The sequence below is a fragment of the Lemur catta genome, unplaced genomic scaffold, assembly GCF_020740605.2.
Source record: "Lemur catta isolate mLemCat1 unplaced genomic scaffold, mLemCat1.pri scaffold_43_ctg1, whole genome shotgun sequence".
Lineage (NCBI taxonomy): Eukaryota > Metazoa > Chordata > Mammalia > Primates > Lemuridae > Lemur > Lemur catta.
The window spans coordinates 853,784-873,400 of NW_025423850.1; the positions used below are offsets into that span (position 1 = coordinate 853,784).

Genomic DNA, 19,617 nt, shown 5'->3' on the forward strand with positions numbered 1-19,617 from the left:
TATCGCCCCTGCTCTGGAGAGGTTCATGGCTGAGGTGAGCGGCAGGCACCCGGCAGAGCAAGGGCGGAGCTGAGCCGTCAGGTGTGTGATCTCTGGGTCACCCAGGACCCCGGTCAGTCACAACCAGGGGTCAGCAGCCGCCCCGTGTGTTAAAACCCCTTCGGCCCTGGTGTCACGTGGGGTTTTTCTGAGTCCTGTTTGCTCTGATTAAGATCCACGTTTATCCCGGGTTAAAATCATTCCGCGATGAGTCAGGGCCACCCGCGACGCCCCACCCCTGCTTGTCTGCAGTAGGTCCAGGTAGACACCCGCTGTGTTGTCACTTTCCTGCTTAACGCCCTTCGGTGACGCCCTTCCTCCCCCTCACCCCACACAACCATGTGGGTAGGTCGGTGGGTCCAAGTGTTGTGTGGGGCTCCTCCCTGACCCTGGAATTCTGCAGACCCCACCCCTCTCTCCGCTTCCCCCTCCTGTGACCCCTCGGGCCAACCCTGCGCCCCCTGGCTGTCCCCAGGGCACTCGCCACCGCGGCAGGCCCTCGGCTCTCGTGCTGGCGGAAGTGACCTGCGCCTGTCTGGCGACCCTCTGTGTTTCTTCTGCACAAATCACATCCCACCGGCTGTGCTCGCTGTGGCGTGTTTGCGTGCTTGAGCTGCTCTTCCAGGCAACGAATATCTTTTTTATCCGCACCCGTGAATGTGCGCTGGGCTGGGTGGGGGACAGAAACAGAGAGTAAGGGAGGGATAACTAGAACGCCTGTGAGGGAGAAGAATGTGACACACAGCAGGGGACAGAGCCTGTGCACTTGGAGAAACAATGGAGTGAAGGGGAGACCCGGCGCCAGAAGCAGGAGAAAAGCAAAGGGAGAAGAGGGAGCTGAGCAGAGAGGAAGGGCGGGGACGGGGAGGCTGCGGCCGCCAGAAGCAGAAGTCGTCCGCGCGGGGAGATGCCGCAGACTGAGAGTGGGGGTTAATGAGTGACAGGAGCAGAGGGGGACCCAGAGCAGGCAAGGAGCTCAGCAGGCTGAGGGAGGCCGAGTTCAGGGGACGGCAGAGCAGGGGAAGAGGGACCGGGACAGGGAAGAGAGAGGCAGAAACACACGGAGTTAGCGGACAATTCAAACTTGGGAAGAAGGAATGACAGGAAGTGGGACAGACACTGCAACAGAGCAGGGGCCGGACACCCCGTAGGAGAAAGAGAACGATGAGCAGACGTGGGGAGTGGGAAAACGCAGAAATGGAGAAAGAGGGAGCGAAGGAGAGAGAGACATATAAGGAGAGAAAAAGAAAAAGAAACGAACTGGACAACGTACACGTGGACTCCAGCAAGACTCAGACGAGGCCTGAGAGAGCAGATCCCCAGGGGTGAGGAGTCCACATCTTTGCAGGGCACTGAGCAGAGGCTGTGTCACCATGAAGCTCTGGGGACATCACGCGGGTGCTGAGATGTGTGCCATCCAGCCCATGGACACGGGGACAGGAAAGACCCTACACCGAGCTTCTCTTTCACCCCAACTACTGAAGAGGGGCTTGGGCTGTGTATCCCTGGTGGGGGAGTGACCGTCTCCAACACTGGAAATGATAACTGATGACCGTGGAGCTCACTGTGGGAAGGACCGGTTTAGTGCTACCCTCTGTCCTGCTAGGGGCCTCCAGGACTTCTCTCCTGAGCTGCACCCCGACTGACAGGAAAGGTGCCCCTGGGCATGTTTTAGAGACCAGAAAACAGAGGCTGGAGACTAAAAACTTTACCCACGGTGACGCGGATTATCAGTGGGAGAGTGAGATTCTAAAACAAGATCTACTGAACTCTCAAATGTATGCTTTTTCTGGGGGTAAATAAAATGTGAAGCTGGATAAGAAGAGAACCTCAAAAACAATTTGAGAAGTAAGAATAGAATAAGTAAGGAAAGATGAAGCTTGGACCAGATGGGTCTCTGACTAAGGATTTGTATCAGTAGGGAACAGAAGCCACCTTTATGTCTGTTACTGGGAAAGGGATTGAATACAGGGAATTACACGCTCACGCAATCGTTAGGAGGTTTGGAGGGGTGAGTGTCAGCCCAGGGTTTCAGGAATGACTCTCAGCACTTCACAGAATGGACTCATTCTTAGGCAGCCATTGGAGCCAGAACTTTAATCCCCAAATCAGGAGTTTCCTGCCACCTCCCAAACTGCCTCTCAACTCCTCAAAGTGGGAGAATTAACACTGGAACACACAGTCTTAAAGCTGCTTCTGCTTCGACTGCCTCTAAAATCCCAGGAACTTAGAGAGTGCTAGCTGCAGGGGACTCCAGGCAATGCAGTTTTTAGTCTTCCAGACTCTCCTGTATGGGAAGACCCTCCGGAAGGATGTAGCCAGCCAGTCAGCCCCACCCACCACCGGCCGGTCCCAGGTACTCGGGTAAACAGATGAGGGCATTTGTATTTATTCCAGAGGCAAAACCTGCTGACTGTCTGCCATGATTTCTCTCAAATTCTTCCTTTTTGTGCCGTTTTAAAGTTATTCTGCTTATATAGGGGAGAAACCTGCTCTTCTGTTCCTCAAGTGCTTTCTTTGGAAATTAAGATCCTTCTTTTATAGCAAAAAGGCTATGTCCTGGGCTTGAAGTCTGGTGCAAGGTCTTGGGGAGCTGGGAAGAGTCAGGGTTGGTGAGGCCCTAGACAGCCGGACCCCGCTGAGCACTAGCGCAGGTGGGCCGTGGCCACGGGAGACACCATCAGGCCAAGGGGAGGCGCCAGCATCTGCACTTGGGTCTTGGAGGTTGTTCCTGGAAGACCTTTACACAGCTTTCTGGCCTCTCCTCTTCACTCCACATTTTGCCAGGATCCCTGGAGGAGAAATGACTTCCTTTCCATGTTCCATGAAGTGACTTTGTCACAAGCAACTCTTGCCAGCCCTCCTCCCCATCTCCAATGCCCCCAGGGCTCACAGGACCAAGGTCCCCCATGGCCTGTCTATCCCTGGTAAGTGTCAATCATATTGTACAAACAATTGACAAACATAGGACATTTTATCAGACCCCATTTCCTTATTTCCAGTAGTATAAGAAAATTGAAGTCAAGGCTAGTTTCTGGATAGACAGGATGAACTTTAGGCAGGTGGATTTTGTCAGGCTCCATCTCACGAGGCTAAGCTTTCACTGGACCCTGCTTCACAGAGGCCCTGTGCAGGGGAGAATGCATTTACTGGGACGGAGGGAGCAATCCCTCCCATACATTTGCAATCCCTAAAGGTTTGTAACCTATTAGACTGTGGTTGTGCTGAGAATAAAACACAGTTTCAGTTCCATATAGAGCTGGCAAAACATTCAGGAAGCACAGTTTTCCAAGAGCTGAACTAATTATGCAACTGTGGCACAGCTCAGTTCGAGCTTCCTGTGGTCGTGGAGAAATGGACCGTAAGAAGCAGAATATTTTGTGACGGTTGGGGGCTGGCAGCAGAGTGGGCAGCTCACAGGAGGTGGGTCGTGACCCTTTAGCACAATCTGCTGAACAGGCTACATGAGCAACACAAAGACAGTCTCCACTGGCCTGTTAATCATGAGATGATTCTGGCTGGACTTGCATCTGCAGATACTTTTGAGAGGGATGTGGGAGCTGGGAGATCTGTGGCTCCAAAAGTTTACAAGAGCAGAAGACTCTCTGCCCGTGTGATCCATAGACGGGGCATGCAGGACGCAGCCGACGATGGGCAGAGCTGACAAAGGGGGGAGCAGGTGCAGAGTCACCGAATGATAGGCCACCTACAGCCTGTGACTTTGTCAACAAGATTGAAACTATAAAACAGTTTTGCATTGAAATTGCTCACTTTCAGACTGGTTTGGGTTTAACTGTAAAGGATAAACCTTGTTCCTGCTCTTTTGTGCATCAGAGATTTAGTTCGGGTCTAAATACCTTTGCTAGTACAGTCTCCCTAAAGGGACACAGTGTAAGAGTGGTCAGAGGTCAGACAGAAAAATCTCAAACTCATGGCTCTGCTACTTAATTGCGGTAGAACTAGGACAGGTTACTCAACTCCTCTAGGCTATAGTTTCCTCAATGAAAAAAAACAATCCTTCCTTAAAGGACAACTGTGAGAATAAGACAAAGTAAGGAACCAGGCAGGAGTTCTAGATAAGAAAATCTCTCATGCTAATAGTTGCTATGGTTACCAGACTTCTGAAAACCCGCCAGATACTGGGAATTCAGAGGCCCAGGGCTGGCTAAGGTATGGGATCAGGAGTTCAGCTCAACACAGTTTTAGAGTTCTAGCCGGGCATGGGATACAGTCAACAGGTGAAGTTCTACTGCTTCGGCTGAGACTCTGAGCTCTTCAGTAAGGAGCTCAAGGGGTGAATTCTGGAGCAGGGGTACCTCCTTTTCTCCACATTGCTTCCTTCTCGGGTCTCTCTCTCTCTTTCTCTCTGTCTCCTTCCCTCTCTCTCTCTCTCTCTCTCTCCCCCCACATACATATAGGTCTTTGCTTGTTAACAGTACAGTTGACCCTTGAACAATGCTAGGGGTAGGGGCACCAGCACTCCCCACACACAGTCAGAAATTCATGTGTAACTTTTGATGCCCCCAAAACAACTGATAGCCTACTGTTAACTAGAAGCCTTACTGATAACATAGGTGATTAACTATTTTGCATGTTATATGTATTATATACTGTATTCTTACAATTAAGTAAGCTAGAGAAAAGAAAATGTTATTAATAAAATCATAAGGAGGGGAAAATATGTTTAGTATTCATTCAGTGGGAGTGGATCATCCTAAGGTCTGTATCCTCATGGCTTCACACTGAGCAGGCTGAGGAGGAAGAAGAGGAAGGTGAATCTTGCTGTCTCAGCGGTGGCAGAGGTGGAAGGAAATCTGCATGTGAGTGGTTCCTTGCAGTTCAGACCTGTGTTGTTCACGGGTCAACTATAATCCGATCCAATCCTACCATCTTTATTCCCTTCCAGGTGTACCAGGCGCCATCACTGTGTGAACTTGTATTTGAGCGTGGTGTGTATGGGGGACTTGTCCTCGCTGTGTCAGTTCTCCAGGAAGTACACAGCGAGATGGGGTAAAGAGAATGGAAGGCTCGTGGTGGGAGTAACGTGTGGGGAAGATAAAGGGGAGACAGTAGTCTGGATAGGGTGACCGCAGGTGGTGACACATACGGGACACTCTATCAATCCAAGGGGAAGCTCCAGAGCCAACTGTCCTTCAAGGCAGCCCTACGGTGGGCAGGAGTAGCCAGGCCTGAGTACCCTGCCCTGCTCGGTGACTGGCTGGGGCTGCCTGGACGAGTGTGGCCTCGGCTCACGTGGCTGCCTGGCAGCTGTCCGCTCCCTGAGCTCGTCCCGCCGCACCGCACGCTCCTCCCCAGAGGGAGACAGGGCGCCCCTGACTGAGTGAGTCTTAGACCTGAGAGCTCCACGTGCTCACAGCTCCGTAGTGAAGACCATGACTCTGTCACAGCCTCTAGCACGTGCTCAGCAGTGTTTAAAATGATTCTCTTTAAGCCTCAAGACAACTTCAGAGATAATTTTTATTTTCTACATTTGAAAGGTGAGAAAACATAAGAGGTTAAGTTACTTTTTCCAAGTTCAACCAAAGGCTAGAAATAGCAGAGCCAGGGGATTTGAAGGTATGCAATGACACAATCGTCCATGTAGAGTAGAAACTTGTCTTATATTCTTACAAAAATAGAGGGCACGCATTCAGCTTACCTAGAGAATGTAGGGATTTTGCCCTGGTCACAGTGGGGGGGAGCAGGTGGGAGGAGAAGGGGGAGACAGGCTTTTGGACTAATCACGTGAATATGTGACACAGGTCAGGACGACGTCTGGCTGTAGAAGGACAGTTCATAACCGCTGCCTCCAGAATGTTGACCTGGACAGTCCACTCATATTAACATTCAGAAAGTAAGCACAGAGGAAAAGTATATGGTTGAGAGGGAGTGAGAGCGATTGTTCTAAAAGAAAAAAGATGGACTACATTTTGAAATAAAACTGGTAAAATTATTATCTGCAGAGTTAACAGTAATAAATAAGATGACAAGAATTAGAACCCAAAACTTTAAAAACAACTTTGAGTGTCAAAAATATCTTCTCCAGATGCCTTATTTAATATGAATTTGCTGATCAGTTCGATTACCTTTCTGCAGTCAGTTGGGGTGTATTTCTACGGATAATGAAGATGAAAACAATGAGTCTTCGTACGTCAGCCAGGATCTGCCCCACCGGACTCGTGGGACACGTTGCAGCCTCTGCCTCCATTCCCGATCCAGGTGGACAGGCCCAATTCTACCTCCAGGTTAGTTGGGCTTGCACTTGGGTTTCAAAAAGTGATAAAAATTTATAGTTCACTTTGAATTTGATAAGATTCTGGATAGTGTCTTCAGAATTCCATTTCATTAGCCTGTCCAAGGACTTCCAGATTCTCAACAGTCCTTACCAAACCAGGAACTGAAAGGCCAGCCCTTTTTTCATACATTTACAGAGCAAACAGAACCCGTGTCGGTTTATCAACGAGACGGGAAAGGAAGTTTCTCTCTCAGGAAGCTCAAGGCGGAATTTTGATAGATCCTTAGAGTGCAAAGGGTGGTCATTAAAATTTTAATCTCTTCACACGATTTCATACAGCTTTACATACACACCCAATACTGAGAACCCACAGACACCGTGATCTCTTTCTTCCCAGTGGAGGGTATTTGTTTAAACCTCCTTCCCAGAAGAGCTGGGTTGCTGGACTGGCTGGGGCTGCCTGGGCTCGCGTGGCTGCCCGGCAGCTGTCCACTCCCTGAGCTCGTCCCGCCACACCGCACGCTCCTCCCCAGAGTGAGATAGGGTCGCCCCTGACAGTGCTCAGGCCCCAGGGAAAGAGGGACAATGTGGCAATGGACGAGCTGAGCAGTGCTTCTCAGCACCTCAGAACTCAAGGTTGATTTGAAAGATGGCTTCCGATCTGGGGTTGTCGTGCAATATTTGTGACATACTTATACTAAAAAAATATTGGTTGTCTGTCTGAAATTCAAATTTTTTACTTTGCATTTTATCTAAACATCATCTGTATTTACTTACATTTTGAAAGTCTGCATCGTCTCTGGCAGCCCTGCTCTAAGCACGGTCTCCAGAGCTGCAGAGCAGAGCTAAGGTGCCCATTTATTAATGTATGAGCTAGACAGTAAGGCAGAGTCCAGTAACCAAGCCATGGGGTCAGCTGGAGAGAACAAACAATGACAGATTAAAGGAAGAGATTTTGAGTTGTCGGAAGCAATAGAAGTTATTGACTGATCGGAACATGCACTGTGCAATATGATGGCATTTGATGAAGGTAGGACAGTTGCTAGAAAGGAGTGTCTAAGAGGTAGTACTGTTATTACTCCTATTTTTATTTTATTTTGTATATTTTTTAAGCCAGTCGATACTCTATTGAATGGGTGAAGAAACTGAGGCACTCGGAGAGCGGGTGACCCACCCCTGGAAACACCGGCTGTGGAGTGAGGGTTTGAACCGTAGTCCGCCTCCTGCTGCTGCGCCTTGCAGCCTTGGTTCTCTCTTCAGGACAGCTTTGCTCTTTTATTTACTTATAAAAATTTTAGGTGCTTAAGGACATCAGAAACTCCCTTCTGAAGACAATTCCTCCATGCACAGGTTAGGGACGATCCGAAAAGCCAGACTTATCAGATTCTCCTTTAATATTTGTTGATTAATAAAAGAAAGATATTGTTTTAGAAGAGGACGTTTTAAATAATAGTAATATGTGGCATGTTGGTTGTCTAAAAAAGCCAGAATTCATGAGTACTCTCCTATTAGTTGCAACGTCTTGTATTTCAGGAGCATCTGACTTCTAATCTATTCATGGGTTCATTAAGACCCTGGTTGAGCACGTGTGTGTCAAGCCCTGCACGAGACACTGGACGTGGTCATGGAAAGGTGCCGTGTGCATAGTCCCTGCCTTCTGGGAACCTGTCGTTCTCTTCCTGCCTTTTGTGTAGGGCTGGATTTTTCCTTTGTCCCTCCAGAGCCCACCAACCCTGTTATGTGGCCCAGAAGACCAGCCTCTTCCCCTGTCATCTTCTGAGATCTCTGCTTTTCGCTGGGCTTGGTCCGTAGCAGGGTGGAGAGAGGCTGAGCTTTCCTGCCTGTGCACTCTCTCAGAGACATTCGCTCCCCCTCTGGAGCCTCTGGTTCTGTCGGCAGCCCCTCTCCACAGCCAGAGCCCTGAGTTCTGGTAAGTGTCCCCGTCTCCCGGTCCCCAACAGGCTTAGAGGTGATAAGGGCCTCTGCTTGTCGCTTATCTCCGGGGTTTTGCTACAGGTTGTTGGTCTCCTTAATCCTGTCCTGGCTTTTCTAGATAGTCTGTCAACTTAAGTATTTTCGGCGACCCCTTTGAGTGCATCATCTCTTTCCCTGGGACCCTGACTAATGCGAGCATGGCAATCCCTCCTATGGCTACTGCTTTGCAGATTGTCCATAAATTCTGACCAAAACAATAAATAAATTTGATCCAAAGACAAAAACACTGAAGCAACGAAATACGCTTAGGAGAAAGTAAAACTACAGGCCAGGAGTAGTAGCTCATGCCTGTAATCCTAGCACTCTGGGAGACCCAGATGGGAGGATCACTTGAGGTCAGGAGTTCGAGACCCCATCTTTACCCAAAATAGAAAAAATTATCCAGGCATGGTGGCACATGCCTGTAGTCCCCAGCTACTTGGGAGGCTCAGAGAGGAGGATCGTTGAGCCCAGGATTTTGAGGTTGCAGTGAGCTGTGATGATGCCACTGCAGTTTACCCAGGGTGATAGACTGAGACTCTGTCTCCAAAAAAAAAAAAAAAAAAAGAAAAGAAAAGAAAGAAAGAAACTAAAACTGCAATTGACATGCATGCTGACTGTGCACCAAGGAAAAGAGAGGCCGGCAGTGTCAGTACAGTGGACCCATGAACAACATGGGGGTTGGGGGTACTGACCCCATGCAGTTGAAAGTCCACGTATAACTTTTGACTCTCCCAGAATTTAACTACTAATAGCCTACTGTTGCCTGGAAGCCTAACCAATGACATAAACAGTCAATTAGCACATATTTTGTATGCTATATGCATTATGTACTGTGTTCTTACAGTAAAGTAAGCTAGAGAAAAGAAAATATTATTAAGAAAGTCAGAGCCTGGTGTAGTGGTGTGCACCTGTGGTCCCAGCTACTCAGGAGACTGAGGCGGGAGGATCGCTTGAGCACAGGGGTTCGGAGGTTACAGTGAGCTACGACTGTGCCACTGCACTCCAGCCTGGGCAACAGAGCAATAACTCATTTCTAAAAAAAAAATGTTACTAAGAAAATCATAAGGAAGAGAAAATATATTCACTGTGGAAGAGGTGGAGGTGGAAGAAGAGGCAGGAGAGGCAGGTGCAGTCAGGGTAAGTTTTATCGAGAAGAATCTGTGTAGAGGCGGAGCCACGCGGTTCAGGCTTGTACTGTTCAGGCTGCTTGTATTGCACTGGTCAGCTACGCAGTGTGTTCCCGTTGCACTGACCAGGGCCCGCCCCACAAGGACTCGTGTGCATGATTTATCAACGCATCATGTACTCGCGTAGCCATGCAGAGAGCATCCCCTGCTAAACCACACGGTGCACACATTTTTGTAAATGTATCTTTTATATGCACGTATGCATTATCCACATCTCACATAAAGAAGAGCTAAAAGAACTGATTAGGTTTAGCAAGGAAGAAAGCTGCTACCCCAGACAAATGACTGCTGTGTTACTCAGACATTTCTCAGAGGACCAAGCATGCTTTGAGCTGCACTAAGAGATCTCATAAGGAATAAAGAAGGATGTTCTGGGGAAGAAGATTCTGCTTCTGTGGAAGGGAAAACTTTGTAACAGTGTGAGGTCCCAGAATAATTTTCCAGTTTAGCTATGTGCTGTTTGTTCATAAGAATCACTTTGGATTTTGGTCGCATAATATATTCGATACTTAAAAGGAAATTCTATGAGCTCAATTACATGGCATAAGTAGCTTTTTAAAAAGGTTTGCTGGGTGGTCCCTGATAGCCTCTCGTAACGTAAGGCTTGCTTTTTTTTGTTTTTTATTTTTTTTGGTCATCTGTTAAGAGACTTAATGGGAAACGGCATCTCACTAGAAATGCATAGGAGTTAATAGTCTTTTGCATATTACGTGTTTGTGATATTAAACAAAAAATAACGTACAGTGTGTTCACATATATAAAAGTGGCGGAACACTGCCTGGCTTATAGCAACTGCTATGTAAGTGCCTGCTGGTATTATTGTTGTTGTCGTTGTTCTACTTTGATGACATCTTGTCACATCACAGTTCTAGTTCCAGCGGGTCAAGCGTCACTCCTGCCAACAGCACGGCCACCCCCAGCCTTTCCCTTCCCAGGGGTGGTATGTATTGGCTGTCACTACCCCCATCCCTGTGGGAAGTCACATCTGGTCTCTACTTCTACAAAGACCCCGAAAAGATGGAAAAGGAAGGGCAGGACACTGCTGAAAAGGCGGTGACCAAGCAGGAGCTTCAGAGCGTGGCCTGCCCGGCTCTCGAGTTTCTGCCCATCCGCCAGGCGCGGCTGCCGGTGCAGTGGGGCCAGCTGCAGCTCCGCTACCTGGGCCGCGACGGGGTGCAAGTAGCCCCAGACGGCCACACGGGATTCTCCCACAGAAGCTGCCTCCTGGGCAGATGACGGAGATGAGACTGAGGGGAAATCACCATCAGTCTCTGAATAAAAACAGAGTGCAACTCTGTGTCGGGCAATCACAGTGTGCCCTCGATCCCACGCAACCGCCGGTTACAAACACTGTCACCAGTAACTTTAAACTAGACCCGACTGTTCAAGCTATAAATTAGTTGTTAAAGCTTAGTTATTTAATAATTAAGTCAGGCATTTCTAATTTTGTACTTTTTTATTTCCTCAAAATGTTTTCAAGTTGTTGTAAGATTCTGATTAACTTCTTGGTCATTTTCACAGAGCATAAGGCTTATTTTTATTTTTGGTTCATGTCAAAAGGTAACTAATATTAATTTGTCATTGCACTTATCATTTTTAGATACATAACTCATTGCAGTGGAAAAGACCTGAGAGATTTCTTTCTTTCTTTTTTTTTTTTTTTTTGAAACAGAGTTTCGCTCTGTTGCATGGGCTAGAGTGCCGTGGCGTCAGCCTAGCTCACAGCAACCTCAGACTCCTGGGCTCGAGCGATCCTCCTGCCTCAGCCTCCTGAGTAGCTGGGACTACAGACATGCGCCACCATGCCCGGCTAATTTTTTTCTATATATATTGTTTAGTAGGCCAGATAATTTCTTTCTATTTTTTTTAGTAGAGACGGGGTCTCGCTCTTGCTCAGGCTGGTCTTGAACTCCTGACCTTGAGTGATCCACCTGCCTCAGCCTCCCAGAGTGGTAGGATTACAGGCGTGAGCCACCGCGCCCGGCCGAGATTTCTAAATAGAAGAAAACTCTGAGGTCGTCCCTCCCATATTGTAGAAACATTGCTTCTTTTAGATATGAATCCATATTTTTATCAGTTTGAAAGCAAAATATGATGTAATTGCCCACCTTTGACATGACTTTAACCAGGAAGCTTGTCCCTTTTTTAAGTCTTGAAAAAGTTCATCCATAGCAAGAAATCCTTCAAGAATAAAAATAAAACATCACTTTATTTAGGTTCAATTCAACCAGTACTTGTTGATCATTTATTATGTATTAGGCACAATTCTGGGCTCTGTAAATTCAGAGATGACTGAAGTGGCCCTGTCCTTAAGAAGTTCACTATTTCTTCCTGAAATGGGAAGCTAGACAAGGCATTCTAGAACAACGTGGGGAGTTCTTTAGCTGAAGCCTGGTATACAGAGTTCTGACAGAGCCCCAAAGGAGCCTGATGATTCCTTCTGAAGGGAGCTTGGTCTTATTTGGTTACATGCCTGTCCCCTTTAAGAGACTAGACTCTGCTTGAGGACAAGGACCATGTATTCATTGCTCTTTATTCCTACTGAAAGTACAGGGCTCAACTTATCTTTTTCATAGAAAAGAAAGAAAGAGACGGAGAAAGAGAGAGAGAGAGAGAAGTAGAAAGGAAGGAAGGAAGGATGTTATTTGCTAAATTGTGTATTCCCAAAATTCATATGTTGAAGTCCTAACCCCAGGTATCTCCTAACCCCAGGTATCTCAGAATGTGACTCTGTTTGGGAATAGAATCCTTAAAGAGGTAATTAATATGAAAGAGGTCACAAAGGTGGGCCCTAATCCAATATGACTGATGTCCTAATAGGAAAAGGCAATCAGAACACAGACGGACACAGACACACACAGAGGGATGAGCATGTGAAGACACAGGGAAGATGGACATTTACAGGCCAAGGAGACAGACAGACCTCAGAAGAAACCAAGCCTGCTAACATCTTGATCTCAAACTTCTAGCCTCCAGTACTGTGATACAATAAATTCTTGTTGTTTAATCCATTTGGTCCATGATATTGGTTATGGCAGCTCTAGTAAACTAATACAGAAAGAAGGAAAATAAGAGGTGATTCTTGAGTCAAACACCAAAGAGCAAATATGATTTTTCCAAACTGGAAAAGGAAAAAGGAATGATTAATTCTGTCCAGAATAGGAAAAGAATCAAGATTTCACAGAAGAGATGACATTTGAGCCAAGCATTGAGGGGTTGCCAGAATCTGTCACTTGGAGAAGGAGAAAAGAGGTTAAAGCATAAGAGGAAGAGGGACCTTTTCACAAAGAACCACACGCACTTGGAAAATGGGCCCAGCAGGCTGTCTGGGCTGTGAGTTTGAGGTGCAGGGGTAACGGGAGATGAGTTGGGCAAGTAGATTGAAACCGGACTGTGGAAGACCAATGGTCGACCACGAAGGGAGTTCGCATAGTAGAAAGAATTGATCAGGTGTTTAGATTAGAGACAGACACCAGGAAGGGAGGAAGGGAAGGGTGAAGAGAGAGCAGGAAGTTAAATAGCGTCTGTCATAATGGTGCAGACAGAAGGGTAGGAGGTTCTGAAGTGGACAGGGAGCCATAGAATTGAAAAGTTGAAAGTCAGTGTAACATTGTGGGTAGAACCTCTACAAGTGATTGACCACAGCAGAAGCTGTGTCCAAAAATAATACTAAGATTCTGAGTTGGTAAAGAGAAGAGGACTATACCAGGGTCAGAAATACAAAGTCGGGAGCAGGTCTTGGCTATGGTTGATGGGAGGTGATGATTTGATTTGAGATGAGATGTATGACAAAATCAATGTGTGTTGCAGTAATTAGGAGAGATCTAGAAGGGAGAGCTTCACCCTGTGACAGGGGGATTTAATGGTATCTGGCCCCCCATCAAGCCACGGAGGCCACATCACATCAGAGCAGACCTCCCATGTCTGGCTGTGTCCCAGGCTGAGTTGTAAACCACTAATGGACACACTGTGCCTTCTGTGGCCCCAACCCTGCTGACTTCTGCCCTTGAGTTCCCACATATCACATTTGGCTGTCATCTCTTCTTACAACGATCCTTTCCCTGAGAAAGAATAGGCTCTGTAATGTGCAGTAACAAACACCCCCAAATCTCAATGGCTCAAAACAACGATGCTTCATTTCTTGTTCACATGACATGTCCATGTCATCATTGTCCTTCCTCTGGGTCCTGGCCATGGAGCCACTGTTCACGGTCATCATGGCACAGGGAAGAGAAAGCTTGGCAAAGCCTCCAGGGCACTTGAAACTTCCATCCCAGGGAGGCCCAAGGGGAAAGAGGCACCTGCCTGTGTGGACGCAGTCCAGACGGTGCATGTGAGGAGGCGGCCTTGACCTCCCAGCCCTCACAGTTGCTATGCCCTTCCCATGTTCCTTCCCAGGAGCATGGAAGCCCTCCGCAGCAGAGAACCCTGGCACATGCTACACTGACCCAGTGATCAAGGCGAAGGCGTCAGTGATCAGCTATGTTGGGAGTGTGACCCGAGAGGCCGTGACAAGAAGGCATCTGACCTCTGTGGTCTCCCCCACAGACCCGCAGCCTTCGTCTACTCACGGGGACATCAGACTGAGCACATTCTACAACGCGCTTGCCCGGGACGCCTCAAAGCTGCCTAGGTCACCAAAACAAGGAAAGCCTGAGAAACTGTCATGGAACAGAGGAGGCTAAGAAGAGATGACAGCCAAATGTGATATGCAAGGGGCTCTGTGGAATCCTGGAGAGAAAATGGACATAAGGTGAAAACTAGTGAAATCATTCAGATAACGTGTGGAATTTAGTTAATAGTGATGCTAAGTAAGGTCGGTCCCTTAAGTATGACAAAGGTAGCCCGGTAATGTAAGATGTTACCGCAGAGGGACTGGGAAAGGGGTGTGTGGGAACTCTATGTACTGTTCTTGAAACTTCTCCGTAAGTCAAAAGTATTCTTAAGAAAAAAAAAAGAGATGGCCGGGCGCGGTGGCTCACGCCTGTAATCCTAGCACTCTGGGAGGCCGAGGTGGGAGGATCGCTCAAGGTCAGGAGTTCGAGAGCAGCCTGAGCAAGAGAGAGACCCCGTCTCTACTAAAAATAGAAAGAAATGATCTGGACAGCTAAAAATATATATTGAAAAAAATTAGCCAGGAATGGTGGCACATGCCTGTAGTCCCAGCTACTCGGGAGACTGAGGCAGTAGGATCGCTTGAGCCCAGGAGTTTGAGGTTGCTGTGAGCGAGGCTGACGCCACGGCACTCTAGCCCGGCTGACAGAGCAAGACTCTGTCTCAAAAAAAAAAAAAAGAAAAAAAAAAGAAGAACAGGGTCTATATAAATTAAACACAGGTCAAAAGACAGTGTGATTATCAGCGCAGTCTGTATTTAGTTTAGAAAATAAAATGAATGAAACAAATCCCTTCTATAATAATAGAACATGCCTAGTTTGTAACGCTGTATGTATATAAATAATTCTTTAATATGGAAAATCTGCTTCAAAGAACCTTTTACCTTAAGGAATTTTTCCCACCAATGATCCGCTTCTGCCGACGGTGCAGTAACCTCAGCCCACAGACAGACGCCAGGGGCCCTGAAGGAGGAAGGTCAGGAGTTAGACCCTCGCTGCTGATGGAGGGGTAAAGGCACAATAAGTGTTGTACTCCCCTGATGCTTCCTCCTCTATGTCAAAATCCCTTTCTCTGCAAATTGTAGGATAACTTTTCCTATAATGAAGATAAAAAGTGTCCTCATTCGACCAAATGGTAGCAAGTTGCAAACACATGGGAAATTTTATGAGGTTTTAGCTCCAAGGGGTTTTAGGGCTTCTGAGTCGTGTGACCCCGTCTAGTGCCTTGTCCTGGTCGTGTCCTGCTGCCAACTATAGAAGCTGTCCCGGAGTTCAGGAATGTCAAACAAAATAAGAGAATGGCAAAGGCAGTAAGGGTCTAAATGACTCACTTTCCAAATACACCACTGTTCCAAGCCACAGATGAATATGTAACTCAAAGGAGCAAACATTCCCAGGCTAGAATTCCGATCTGAATTTACGTTTACTCGGGGTATTAACGTATGAAAAGGGTTTGCTAAGCCAATTTAAGTGGTCAACTGTATTGATGGGTAATACAGTCAAACTTCCCCAGGTAACAGACTTCTGTCAGGAACATACAAAAAAGAGTTCAATGAAAATGACATGCAAGGTGGTGTAAAAAAGAAGGGCAAATCTAACAGATATGACCAATTTTTAAAATAATTTTAGAAAGCAAGAGAATGTATATAGAGGTACTTTGCTTCTTTGGTTAAGTACGTGTGGATCAGGCACAGATACGCGCTGTCTTTCCATTTGCGTAAGGACAGAAGGGTGGGCATCTTGCCAAGAACACGAGACCTCATGGGGACTAATGGTCTCCCATGATACTCAGGTAGAGGAGAGCCCAGTGGGGAATTAGCAGTCGTTATTTCTTGATGGAGAAAGAGGTCCGACAATGTGTGCCAAGATGACTAATTTGCCAAATGATCTCAGAGGCATGCTGTCAAATTGTAACTTCAGCTCTTAGAATATGAGTCCTCTAGATGACACTGCATATTATAGGATATTAGAAAAAAAACATAAGTTTCCAATAGTGCTCCAAGTTGGCTAAATGTATATGATGCCAAGAAAAGGAATGATGTAACAGTGAGCAAGCAAAACCTGAAGTTGACATCACTCTGAGACAAAGCACCAGATTGCAAGAGAATAAAATGTATTTAAACCCACAAACTGTTATAAAAAATAAATAAAAAGCAAAATGAAGTTCATTTATAAAAGGACCCCATCAGATGACCAATGACCAATGACTTGAGTTTGAATCACCTTATAGAAGTCACCAGTCAAGAGTGTGAATATCAAATCAATCGGTTCCTGAGCCAGTTTCTGTAATCTAGCTAGTGTAGCAGGAAATCTTTTTACTTGAGGTCTGGCAACATTGTTATAACCATGGAAAGGAGTCAAAATAAGTATTGCCACAACTCCAGAAAGGCATAAAAACAAACACATAAACAATGAAGAAACAAACCTACGGTAGCTCATCTTTTAGAATAGGTTTACATAGAAGTGTAGTAAAATATTTCACAGTTATTGAATTTTTATATTTTATAACTACTTCAGGGATTTGACATAATCCAAAGAATCAGTTATATTCAATTTGTAAGTGTAGTTTAAATTATTGAAGGGAACTTAATAATCAGAATGTAGAGAAAACTGTCTTACCAATTCCTATGTGTATGTATATGTATATGTAAAAAAATAAAGCACAAGGAGTTGTCAATGTTCTGTCTACACTCAAAAGCTCCTCAGATAGTGAAGAATCATATTAACAACATCCAGAATGCTCTAAAATGCTTAAAAGAAAAAAATGTTTTTAAACGTAAAAAAAAAACCAACATCCAATTCATTTATTGCATTCATTTATTGCACTGTCTTTGGCAGTTATTAAAAGGTTTTAGAAAAGAATAATACTCAAATACTTAGATGTACCTGATCTTAACAAAAGCCAATGGCACAAAAATATGAACTTTCAATGCAGACAAAGAGATGACTGTTCTTTTCAGCAAATGTAGCAAGACCTTATCCTACAAAAAATTATTTTAAAAAAATTAGTAGGGCGTGGTGGTGCACACCTGTAGTCCCAGTGACTTTGAGAGATTCACGTGGAAGGATCGTGTAAGCCCAGAACTTGGAGGTTGCAGTGAGCTGTGATCACAGCACTGCACTCCGGCTTGGGTGACAGAGAGAGAGACCCTGTCTCAAAAAATAAAATAAAAAAAAAATATAACAGAATAAAATAAGAGTGAAGAAGTGCCTTTGTTGGATTCCTCTCTATTTCCATTGCTTTCCTTTTTAAGACGGAAATATCAATTCTGGATCTTCAAGGACAGCTTTATTTCATCCAAAGAAGGGAATATAGGAACCGTTAAGAATGTACAAAGGGGGTGATCCCAGGGATCACAGTTTCTGGAAATCCGCTCCTAGCCCTGAGCATGCTCTCTCTGCAAGCCCCACCTGGGCAAGTTTGCCAAGAACCACTGCTCTAAATACTACCACCAGGAGCAGGCACTGACTGCATACGTTCTTGCTGCACGGGACTTACGTCACCAAAGCCCTCCTTGGAGTAACGAGGTGGGGGTCAGCATCCCGTGGCTTGCTTAGGGCCCCAGAAGGCGGCTCACCTTTCTTACTGTTACCTGACGCTTTCTTGCCAGAATAATCGCAAATAACGCCCGCATCCTCGCTGTGGCGGCAGTTGTGTCTTCCGATGTCCTGCTTGATGCAGTCAGCCAAGGACCTCTCATGTCCTGTGCACTTCACGTTGTCCACGTGGATGGGTCCTGCTCCTTCCCCAAAGTAAGCCACGCCTCGTGCTCTGGCGGGGCCCCTGCAAACAGAGCCTTCTTAGGCACACGGAGAGTCAGTCCATCACGCGTCTGAGCAAATCACAGCCTGTGCCCCCGTTCCACGTTCTCTAATTTTTGCATATTAAAATTAGCCTCTGCATGTGCTAAAAACCATTTATTTCATGACTGTCAAAAAAAAAAAAAAACCCTAGCCTGTAATCCTAGCACTCTGGGAGGCCGAGGCAGGAGGATTGCTCAAGGTCAGGAGTTCAAGACCAGCCTGAGCAAGAGTGAGACCAAGACCCCGTCTCTACTAAAAAAATAGAAAGAAATGATCTGGACAGTTAAAAATATGCAGAAAAAATTAGCCGGGCATGGTGGCGTATGCCTGTCGTCCCAGCTACTCGGGAGGCTGAGGCAGGAGGATCACTTGAGCCCAGGAATCTGAGGTTGCTGTGAGCTAGGCTGATGCCACGGCACTGTACCCAGGGTGAGAAAGTGAGACTGTCTGAAAAAAAAAATTTTTAACTAAAAATAAGTAAATAATTTAACTTTAAAAAAAGAAAAAAATAGAAATGTTTAGTGATGGAAGATTCCTGTGCCCAAAAAGATGCTTCTAAAGTTTCTCTTAGAATTAAATCTTTTTTGTGTAAAACTCATTTAATGATATTAAATAATAATAAATGGTCATTGGATCAAATTTGCATTTGCATTGTATCAAATATTGTATCTTACGTGACATAAGGTTTCTCATGATAGAAAAATTTGCATAGACTCTACCTGTTACTTTGTTATAATTCTGAATCAAATCAACATGCTGCCAGTATTTTCAGCTGAATAATATAAACGAATTTTAGATAAGAAGTAACTCATTAGAACAAGCACAAAAAAGTCAGAAATGGGCACCAGTAACCACCACAAACAATGAAGCTTTCCTTACTTAAAGCCAAGCTGCCGACAGACCACAGCTGCGTCCTTGTCACTCCATCCATCGTCGCAGATGGTTCCCCACTGGCCATGGATAAAAACCTCCATGCATCCCTCCTTCTTGTTTTCTCCATACACCAGTCGGAGAGGAAAACCTAGGCCGCCATTCGAGAGCATTAGAACAGCTGAAACAAGCATGAAGCATGAGAGACTCAAACTCCTGGGCTCAAGCGATCCTCCTGCCTCAGCCTCCCGAGTAGCTGGGACTACCGGCATGCGCCACCATGCCCGGCTAATTTTTTTCCATATATATTTTTAGCTGTCCAGATCATTTCTTTCTATTTTTAGTAGAGATGGGGTCTCGCTCTTGCTCAGGCTGGTCTCGAACTCCTGAGCTCAAGCGATCCTCCCACCTCGGCCTCCCAGAGTGCTAGGATTACAGGTGTGAGCCACTGCGCCTGGCCTTTACAAAATCTTAATATAAAATATTTGGGAAAGCTAAACAATCTCTGGGTATACAGTATCTTTAATTATATATCTCAAATTGATTTCTAGCAGTTTTCTTTAATTTTTCCTGTAACATTGATATAATACACTATTTTTGGAAAATAATACTATCTCTTAGAAAAAAGACAAAATATAGCATAACTACAAATTAAAAGTCTAATTTTATACTGTAAAACTGAGTAAGAGGCAACCTCACTGGGAAAGAAATCTTTGCTAGGGCTTAACACTCTGAAGTTTAGAATCTGTGTCACGTTAAAGTGAGAAGTCCGGCCGGGCGCAGTGGCTCACACCTGTAATCCTAGCACTCTGGGAGGCCGAGGCGGGTGGATCGCTCAAGGTCAGGAGTTCAAGACCAGCCTGAGCAAGAGCGAGACCCCGTCTCTACTAAA

General features: G+C 45.9%; 2 protein-coding genes across 2 annotated transcripts in view; one reads left to right on the top strand and one right to left on the bottom strand.

Annotated features, from left to right (window-relative positions):
• On the top strand, positions 1-8,617 carry LOC123629791. The gene is made up of 7 exons (XM_045539176.1): positions 1-34; positions 2,263-2,395; positions 2,827-2,966; positions 4,946-5,049; positions 6,136-6,284; positions 7,808-7,906; positions 7,996-8,617. Exons 2-7 carry the CDS (start codon positions 2,300-2,302, stop codon positions 8,206-8,208), a joined length of 801 nt encoding a protein of 266 aa, XP_045395132.1. The 5' UTR covers positions 1-34; positions 2,263-2,299; the 3' UTR covers positions 8,209-8,617.
• The window catches only part of LOC123629780 (neurotrypsin-like), a 32,209-nt gene continuing 18,090 nt past the window's right edge, over positions 5,499-19,617 (bottom strand). The window contains exons 7-11 of the mRNA XM_045539170.1: positions 18,735-18,876; positions 17,630-17,835; positions 14,936-15,014; positions 11,547-11,619; positions 5,499-7,663 (exon numbers count right to left, since the gene is read on the bottom strand). Of these exons, the coding sequence (XP_045395126.1) occupies positions 11,601-11,619; positions 14,936-15,014; positions 17,630-17,835; positions 18,735-18,876 (446 nt within the window). The 3' untranslated portion in view covers positions 5,499-7,663; positions 11,547-11,600. The remainder of the gene's footprint in view (positions 7,664-11,546; positions 11,620-14,935; positions 15,015-17,629; positions 17,836-18,734; positions 18,877-19,617) is intronic.